Source organism: Haliotis cracherodii, unplaced genomic scaffold (genome assembly GCF_022045235.1).
Source record: "Haliotis cracherodii isolate W230 unplaced genomic scaffold, xgHalCrac1.p SCAF_25, whole genome shotgun sequence".
Classification (NCBI taxonomy): domain Eukaryota; kingdom Metazoa; phylum Mollusca; class Gastropoda; order Lepetellida; family Haliotidae; genus Haliotis; species Haliotis cracherodii.
The window spans coordinates 7,808,057-7,818,301 of NW_027266281.1; the positions used below are offsets into that span (position 1 = coordinate 7,808,057).

Below are 10,245 nucleotides of genomic sequence, written 5' to 3' on the forward strand. Positions count from 1 at the left end.
CTCTCTCTCTCTCTCTCTCTCTGTTTTTTTTTCTCTGTCACAGCAATGGTACATGTTAATACTTAAGCATTAATAAATAAGAAATCGCCAATTGTTACAGATTACCTGTTGTGGATGATGTGCATATAACATTAAAATAATATTGAAAATACATTAAGGAGAAGCAATACAATACAAACGGGGTACCTTGTTACAATCAATGAAGCATTATAAAGACAAAATGTGTAATCTAAACTAACAGCATCTCAAACTTCATTTTCTCTCTCGCTCTCTCTCTCTCTCACTCCCTCTCTCTCTCTCTCAAACAAATAAACAAACAAACAAACAAACACTTTCTCCATAATTAAAAGTTAGGTTAGGTTATTTGTTGTTTAACGCCGCACTCAGCAATATTCCAGCTATATGACAGCGGTCTGTAAATAATCCAGTGTTTGACATCGTGAGCATCGATCCACGCATTATGGGATCGATGACATGTAGCAACCAAGTCAACGAGCCTGACCACCCGATCCCGTCAGTCGTCTCTTTCGACAAGCATAGTCGCCTTTTAGGGCAAGTATGGGTTGCTTAAGACCCTTGTTGTAAGAATATAGGAACGTTATGTGTCATCATTCATGTTCGCTGTCGGCAACCTTTTCAACATTGTCCAGCTTGATTTCATCGAAAGCCACATTGTCCTTCATGTCAAGGGTTGGTTCACTCGTGGAGCTCTCCAGTCCGTCCTCAAATTGACTATGTTGTGTCTTTCGGGTGACTATGTATTTTCTGGCAACAGCTGTGATTTTCCGGCGGTTCAGTAGAACGACGACCACGATGACGACCAGCACAAGCACACCAGCACAGACACCAGCAATGAGGGCTACAGGAACATCAGGGTCTTGAGCAGGGCTTCCAGCTGTTGTGGTTGTGCTGGTTAGACTGGGTGTATCTGATGACAAATAGTACATTTATTGTTTCATCACAGCTAGTATTCAAAGGTGGGAGAGTTTGGTTTAACCTGCTGATACATTTTTAAAAGGGATATTGATTTGTCCTGGAAAAGTGAGTAGATTGTTTTTGTTTTTGACCAAAATGCAAGTTCCCCTTCATGACCAGCCTAATCTCAAGAGTCCCCTAGTTAATGATATCACGCGTTACTTGGGGTAGCCCAGTGGTTAAAGCGTTCGCTCGTCACGCCGAAGGCCCGGGTTCCATTCCCGACATGGGTACAATGTGAAGCCCATCTCTAGTGTCCCCCGTCGTGATATTGCTGAAATATTGCTAAAAACAATACTCACTCACGTTACATGTTGGGCAACTGTACTATAATCAGAAGAAAACATAATTTTACATAGTCCCTTCAATCAACTCTTTCGGGGGCACGGGTGGCCCAGTTGTCTAAGGCGCCGTGGTTCGCTGTGCAGAGTTGCGTCCCTTTGGCACGCCAGAAACCTATGATTGTAGGTTCGAATCCCGGTTCGTCCCGATGATGTTTCTAGGTTTGCCTCTACCATACCCGTGCTATTGGGTTTCACCGAAGTGGTAAACGTCTGAGACCTGCATCACTTCGGGCTTTCCACCCACATCAAGCTGACACGCCGCGATACAACTGTTAAAAGCGGCGTTAAAACCAACTCACTCACTCAATCAACTCTTTCAACCTGAAAACTTTCCCACCAACAGAGTCTTTTTACTATGCGCCATGAGAGATTTTACGAGCGGACTGTGCTGGAACGCAATTCGATGAATAATACTTGTGTGTGACAAGGTTCATCTTCTGACCACATTTAGACTCTCAGTGTGGTACTCAAAGTGCAAACGGTGAAATTTGTGACGTAACATCAACATATTGACGTCCTAATGTGTTTGGGTATAAACGCGACGAAGGACCAATCAGTATAGCTTTGTTTGTTTGTTTTTTACGCCGCAGTCAGCAATATTCCAGGTATATGACGGCGGTCTGTAAATAATCGAGTCTGGACCAGACAATCCAGTGATTGATATCATGAGCAGTGATTGTCACTGTGCAACTCATACAACTGGTAGGTTCTTGCTATGCAGTACAACGTAAACAATAAACAAGACTTAACAACGCGAGTGAATGCTGTTTAATGCCTGTAAATGTTCGAGTTAATAAGATATATGTGACAAACCGACCTTATGGGAGGTAAATCACATTTTGATTTTTCATTTTATTTAAAAAACTATAGTAAATTCGGAACACAAAAATACAATTCAGAAGCTTCAATTCATGTTTATCATATAGATACATGACATTTAAATTTCATCTTCCGACTGATAACAGGTATAAACACAGTTATTAGACATAATGTCTGATGAATAGAAAGTAGACATATATTAAGGTTGGGACGAGTCCAAATTCACTACCCGGGTACCCGACCCCCCTTACCCGACTCTACCCGGGTACCCACATTAGTTCTTAAGTTAGGTACAAAATATTCAAATAGGAAGTTTTTTACTGGCAAAAAGTATTTAGATGTAGTATAAAGCAATCGGATCGTGCATACACTGAAGTTGACTGAATCTTTGTCGTTACTAAAACATATTAAAATCAGAAGGAATGTGTGCACAGTCAGAATGAAATGCAAACATTAGCGACTTGTACTTATAAAGTGTGACCATGAAATTTTATTGTTATGTTAATGTCCTAAAAAATATATCACATGACTAACCACGGGTTCGGGTTGTCCTGTGGGTATCCGGGTCCTACTCAGTACCATCCCGACTCGAGTACCCGAGTGACCCGTCCCGCCCCTGACATATATGCTTAAAGTTTTTTGATATAGTGCTTTTTTTAATTACATTACGAACTAACGACAGAAAAATAACATGCATAGCACAATTATATCTAAGCACCCATAAGGTCATTTTCTGGTTGGTCAATAGTAACTGTAACGAGCAAAGATATACATCTACGACATCAGCTATGACACAGAGATTTACCAACCGATCGAATTTAATGAACTTGGTCCATCAATATTTGCCAACCAATCTGATCCTTACCAAGCATAAATAATTTTACCTCTTGAACTTGTTGTCAGTGTCTTACCTGGAGGCGTAGCAGATGGAGATGTCGTCGCTGCTGTTGTCGAAGGGAGCCCTGTACAAGAAAATGTCAAATAACAAACCGAAAGGACCTTCAGCGGGATCATGGTCTTCTGGACGAGTATTGAAGGCAATGGTATCCAGTTTGTGGGACAACTTGAAGCTTTAACCGATGTACAAAGGGTGCCGTTGTACAAAGCGATCGTAGCGCTAAGGCGATCGTAACCCCCATTCCACTAGGCGGCGATCCAGGGTGATCTACGCGATCTGAAGGAGCGCCATAGATCGCCATATAATGAGGCGATATGGAGGTACTTGTGATCCGATTGAGATCAGATAGCGATCCAATAGCGATCCAAAAGCGATCTATGTGATCCGATAGAGACTTGATGGCGCTTGATCGCCACCAAACCACCCCAAAATGTGGCGATCTTGCACGATCAGTTCCCGCTCCATTCGCGATCCGATGTGATCAGGATGCGCTCCAATAGCGCTCTATTGGTGATCCGATGGCGATCATTGTGATCTATGGCGCTCTTCTCTGATCCGTTAGAGCTCAAGTAGTGCTCTAGGCGATCCGATTGCGACCTGATCGCCGCAAAGGGGCCCGATCCTATAAAAACCTGTTGCGTTCAGCCGCGCTCTAAAGTTCTGTGCTTGTCAGCAGTCGGGTATCACCGTGAACCATAGAGATGCTGCCATATTACAAGTGATTTACAATCTCGTGAACCATGCCATCGTGAACCAGCAGATTGCTATTCTGGCCCAGCAGCCTCGAAGAAGAAGGAGAAGGAAGGCTTTTTGGGTGAGACCTTGGAGCGGTTCCAAATCGTGAACTAAACAGTGAAGCACAATCAGAGCGCCATCGGAGCGCAATCGGAGCGCCAATGCATCTTCGAGGAGCGCCATCAGATCGCCATGGAGCACCGAAGATCGGTAGGCCAGCTTTTGTGACGATCGGCGGCGCTCTATGGTGATTCGATAGTACTCCGATTGCGATCTAGGCGATCAATTAGCGATCTGATGGCGCTCTGGGCGGAGCGCCACGGATCTTTGTGCAGGGGAGTCAACCGGCGGCGAACTTGGCGATCATGGAGATCAGTTAGCGATCTGTTAGCGATCGGTTAGCGCTTATGGCGATCTTGGCGCTCTATATGGCGCTCTATATGGCGCTCTATGGCGCTCTGACGGAGCGCCGTGGATCGCCGCCTAGTGGAATGGGAGTATTCACCCTTTAACACAGACTTACGACAATCGTAGCCGCTAAGATTGTTTTGAACAACGGCACCCAGGAACATAGCAATCAACTAGTCTCCCTGTAGCACTCATATTACTCAGGACATTAGACCCCAAGCGACACATTTGCAGCCAGCTGATTTTAGCATCTTGTTCGACTGCTGTATGAAAGGATATGTCGTTTATTGTGAGTCTAGGAACCACATAAAAATGAGACTTAGAAAAGACAATTATTTCGTGACACTGTAATAAAAGGAAAGAATTGTTATTAGTTTCTGCATTATCTTAAATAGACAAAGAAACATTATTGACAACACGCTGAAGTAAGAAGTCCATAATAATGTTATTTACAACATGCAGAAGCAAGAAGTAAATGAATAATATTATTGACAACATGGTGAAGTAAGAAGTAAATGAATACTATTATTGACAACACGCTGAAGTGAGAAGTAAATGAATACTATTATTGACAACATGGTGAAGTAAGAAGTAAATGAATAATTCTATTGACAACACGCTGAAGTGAGAAGTAAATGAATACTATTATTGACAACATGCTGAAGTTAGAAGTAAATGAATACTATTATTGACAACATGGTGAAGTAAGAAGTAAATGAATAATTCTATTGACAACACGGTGAAGTTAGAAGTAAATGAATAATTCTATTGACAGCATGCTGAAGTTAGAAGTAAATGGATAAAACTATTGACAGCATTCTGAAGTAAGAAGTAAATGAATAATTCTATTGACAACACGGTGAAGTTAGAAGTAAATGGATAAAACTATTGACAACATGCTGAAGTTAGAAGTAAATGGATAAAACTATTGACAACATGCTGAAGTTAGAAGTAAATGAATGATACTATTGACAGCATGCTGAAGTAAGAAGTAAATGAATAATACTATTTACAACATACTGAAGTAAGAAATAAATTAATTCTACTATTGATAGCATGCTGAAGTAAGAAGTAAATGAATAATACTATTGACAACATACTGAAGTAAGAAATAAATTAATTCTACTATTGATAGCATGCTGAAGTAAGAAGTAAATGAATAATACTATTGATAGCATGCTGAAGTAAGAAGTAAATGAGTGATACTATTTATAGCATGCTGCAGTAAGAAGTAATTGAATAAAACTATTTACAACATGCTGTAGTGAATAAAATGCTGAATTTTTTTAGCCGATGAGGAAACACCTCGTTTATCTCCTAGCTGCTACACTACTGAGTTACGTCCCTTCCCAGTCCGCTTCCAAACCTGCTGTGCCCCCTTTCCTATCCCGGTTAGTACTGGTCTTTACAAACCCAGGCTCACCGCAAGAGGCGATGAACGGTCGAGTGGTCCAGCTCACTGATTTGGTTGGTGCATGTCATCGTGTCCCAGCTGTGTAGATTGGTGCTCAAGGTGTCAGTCACTGGATTATTTACAGTCCGCCACAACAAAGCGTGACAATTGCTACGTGCGGCAGAAAACAACAAATAAGCAAACAAACAAACGAAGCTTGCTGTGAAGGTTGGTGACAATTGTGGAAGCTACATATCCCATGGAGTAGCGGAACATTTACACCTGGAGTCTTTTACAGTTGAGATATGGATATTTTCTACAGCTTCAAGGTGAGGTAGGGTTTAACGAGGCTTCCAAGATTATTGCGCTTACATAGCGACGTGCATGCACGTGTGTGTCTGCGTGTACTAATCCGGACTGATGCCGATTTATAGTGCTAGCCCACTGAGACACCATGCCGCAGTTTAACATGAATACCTCACTGACAGTATACTGACTCCGAACCGAGCAGTCCTTGTTTAAGACCCTTAATGCCGAGCGTCAGACAGGGTAACAACAAGTACCGTCTTTTGACGCGGCCGGGAATCGAACCCCGGACCTTCCGCTCTCCGGGCGGACGCTCTACCTCTAGACCACGGAGGCGGTCTCTATAGTTTTATAGGAAATGAGTGTTAGGCGTACTGACTTTTAACAAGTTCCTCGATGCCGCCACAGATCAGGTCCTCGATGTAGTTATCACAGGAAAACTTGACAAGAACTTTTCCGAATCTCTCATCTGTGGCGTTGAAGGTTGTGTTTGGGAAGGCGCTTGAAATGTCATCCACGTCATGCCTAGCTAGCAGCACCTCCTTGGTGCTGCCGGTGGTGAGGTTGAACTCCGCCTGTTTGGAGCAGTAGTAGTTCCTGATGTCCACTGAGAGGGTCACCTCTGTACCAAGTTCAAGGTCGTCCGTTTCAACATCGCTGCTGATGTTGCATGATGGCGGGCCTGTTGGTAGATTTTATTAAGTTTTCTTTTTTTTTACATTTTTTTACATGTCATTGAAAAACTATGATTGAGGTTCCACACTTAAGGTAATCTTCTGATAAGAAAAAAAATCTTCCAACCTGGGGTTTGCATGAATGTATACATTGATAATACATCAATTACCCCACGAAGATCAGGGTTAGACGTTATCTTCAGTAACCCATGCTTGTCATAAGAGGCGACCAACGTGATCAGGTGGACAGGCTGGCTGACTCTATATATACCAGTCATTGGATTGTCTGGTCCAGACTCAATTATTTTGTTTGTTTGTTGTTTAACGCCGAGTAAATAATCGTGTCTGGGCCAGACAATCCAGTGATTGACAACATGAGCATCGATCCACGCCATTGGGATCGATGACATGCATCAACCAAGTCAGCGAACCCGACCACCCGATCCCGTTAGTCGTCTCTTACGACAAGCACAGTCGCCTCTTACGACAAACATGGGTTGCTGGAGACCTATTCTACCCCGGGTCTTCACGGGTCGAACTGCTTTGCGACTGATGTGAGAGCACTATATATGCCAGAACTACTCACTCTTTAACAACTGTTTTACACCACCACAGTCAAGCTCCCAGCTGGTGTCGAGGCAGGTGAAGTTGAGCCGGACGTCCCCGAGCCGTGTCAATGTAACGTTCACGATGCTGTTTAGAACCTCATTTGTGTTGAGTGTAGCGTTATCATTTCTGAGCAACGTCTCGGTGACGTCACCAGTGGTAAGGTCAAACCCGGCTTGGTCCGAACAGGAGTAGTTCTTGATGTTCACTGTTATAGAGAGAACTGCCCCGAGTTCCAGGGAAAGTGGGTCTAGATCACTGCTTATGTCGCAAGTAGGCAGATCTGGAATGTTAACCGCTAAATATAATAATGCATGTACAGTGCCGGACAAAGTATAGTATACACTTGAAGAATGGATTTGACTGAGGGAGTATGGTTTTACGCCGCTTTAGCAATATTTCAGCAATATGACGGCGGGGGACTCCAGAAAATGGGCTTCACACATTGTACCTATGTTGGGAATCGAATCCGGGTCTTCGGCGTGACGAGCGAACGCTTTAACCACCAGGCTATCTGACCGCCCCAGATTGAGTGAGTGTGAGGGGCCCCAGATTGAATTTGACCAAACAATTACAGCCATTATCAAAAGGTTACTTAGTGAAAACAGTCGCCGAAACACTGCAAAACTTAAGGTCCAAATCATAACTAGGAAACCCATATCACTGAGTGAGTAAGTGAGTGAGTGAGTGAGTGAGTGAGTGAGTGAGTTGGGTTTAACGCCGCTTTGATCAGTATTCCAGCTATTATTATGTGGGAGGACAACCAGAAATGATTCAGGTCTCAAATGTTAACGACTTTACTGAAACCAACGAGCACGGGAATGGAGATCACAAACCTAGAAACATAATCGCGGCGAGCCCGGATTCGAACCCATAATAATAGGTTTCTGAGTGTGTCAAAGGAATGTCACTCCGAACAGCAAACTGCGGCACCGTAAACGACTGGGTCCATCGTTTTCCCGACACCCCTATCAAATACATCCTCATTGAATAACCATTTCTTTTTTGTTTCTGTGCAAGCCACCATCAAACATAAGGGTTATAGACTTAACGGGCGGTCGGTTAGCCTAGTGGTTAAAGCGTTGGCTCATCGCGCCGAAGATCCGGGTTCGATTCCGACTTGGGTACAGTGTGTGAAGCCCATTTCTGGCGTCCCCCGCCGTGATATTGCTGGAATGTTGTTAAAAGCAGCGTAAAATCAAACTCACTCACTAAAGACTTTAGTTTCATTTGCCGGACAGTTTAGAATGATCCTACTCATAGTCATGCGTTGTACGTTTTTTACACCCTGAAGTAAATGCAAGGAGTATATCTATCACAAACACGCACTATGTAACACATAATTAGGGTTTTAATTGATAAATGGAGGTGCGAAAACAGAATAGACAAAATATTGATCGAAAGGACATCGAAAATATCAAACGGTACAACTTATATCATTGTTGTGCGTGCTATTTAAACTCATGTATGTCTACGATCTTCAGTGAGTCTATTATGATTATGCATCTGGTCTAAATAAAACAACATTCTAAAAACAAGCGAGAGAAAACCCACAATAGATAAAAATACCCATATTTTAACCAATAAAAATAGATAAAAAGTAACATTTCCCAAATAATGATTAACTTCAAACTCACTTGCTGTCGTTAGATTACATATTGGAGTATAGTTGTCTACATTTGCGTCTTTGATCCGCCAAAACCCGGCATCAACCGTTGAGATTCTGCCTACAGTCAGGGTAGATTGTGTATCATTGAAAGTAGCGCTGTAAGTTGAAGTTCCACTACAGGAAGGGTTGCATGTCACGACAAATTGGTTGTCTGTGGGTCGAACCCATACAAATGCAGAAAGATTCTTTTGGTATCCAACTATAGAATAGGTTGACTCCCAGATAGCCACTTGGGGACATGGAGTTGCTGAAAAGTCAAGAGATGCTTCTGATTATTGGTATCATTGTGCTGTTTATAGTGTTCACCTATCCACCATCCATATGATTTGAGTCATCATCTTCATCATCACTATATATCAGACAGACAGACAGACAGTTTATTCAGTTATTTAGGCAGAGAGAGACACAGATAGAAACGGGGCAAGAGAGAGAGAGAGAGTGAGACAAGAGAGAGAGGGGCGAGAGAGAGACACAGATAGAAAGGGGGCAAGAGAGAGAGTGAGACAAGAGACAGAGGGGCCATAGAGAGATAAAGAGAGAGGGGCGAGAGGAGACAAAGAGAGAGAGGGGCGAGAGAGAGAGACACAGATAGAATGGGGGCAAGAGAAAGAGAGAGAGACAAGAGAGAGAGGGGCGAGAGAGAGACACAGATAGAAAGGGGGCAAGAGAGAGAGTGAGACAAGAGAGAGAGGGGCGAGAGAGAGACAAAGAGAGAGGGGCGAGAGGAGACAAAGAGAGAGAGGGGCGAGAGAGAGACACAGATAGAATGGGGGCAAGAGAGAGAGAGTGAGACAAGAGAGAGAGGGGCGAGAGAGAGACAAAGAGAGAGGGGCGAGAGGAGACAAAGAGAGAGAGGGGCGAGAGAGAGACACAGATAGAAAGGCGGCAAGAGAGAGAGTGAGACAAGAGAGAGAGGGGCGAGAGAGAGACACAGATAGAAAGGGGGCAAGAGAGAGAGAGAGTGAGACAAGAGAGAGAGGGGCGAGAGAGAGACAAAGAGAGAGGGGCGAGAGGAGACAAAGAGAGAGAGGGGCGAGAGAGAGACACAGATAGAGAGGGGGCAAGAGAGAGAGACAGAGAGAAGGCTATCTCTCACCTGTTATACGCTGAACGAAGTAGATGGCAGCGACACTCAGAAGGATGTTAAGGGTCGGGGTCATCATGTTTCTGAGGACAGCAGCTGGGAGACAGTAAAAGGAAATCTTAATTATTCGATTTCATCTTCACTTCGTTTTCTTATCTTAAGTAGCTCGTCAATTTGTTTCGAATCGATCTTCGCAACTGGGATATGATGACCTGCTTCGTGCAAGTCCGTGAGTCCGACAACCCGAGCTGTTTATCGCCTCTTACGACCAATTATTTTGGTCCCTCATCAGGATAATAAATTGCTGGCATCTTAGTGATGGAACCTCAGGGTG

General features: G+C 43.5%; 1 protein-coding gene across 1 annotated transcript; it reads right to left on the bottom strand.

Moving 5' to 3' along the window:
- Positions 1 to 608: 608 nt before the first annotated feature.
- Positions 609 to 9,990, bottom strand: LOC139472713 (uncharacterized). Its single transcript, XM_071255164.1, has 6 exons — positions 9,924 to 9,990; positions 8,796 to 9,074; positions 7,139 to 7,441; positions 6,258 to 6,560; positions 3,050 to 3,100; positions 609 to 928 (listed from the first exon to the last, which is right to left on the bottom strand). The coding sequence occupies exons 1-6, from the start codon at positions 9,988 to 9,990 to the stop codon at positions 609 to 611; spliced, it is 1,323 nt and encodes a 440-aa protein (XP_071111265.1).
- Positions 9,991 to 10,245: the final 255 nt, after the last annotated feature.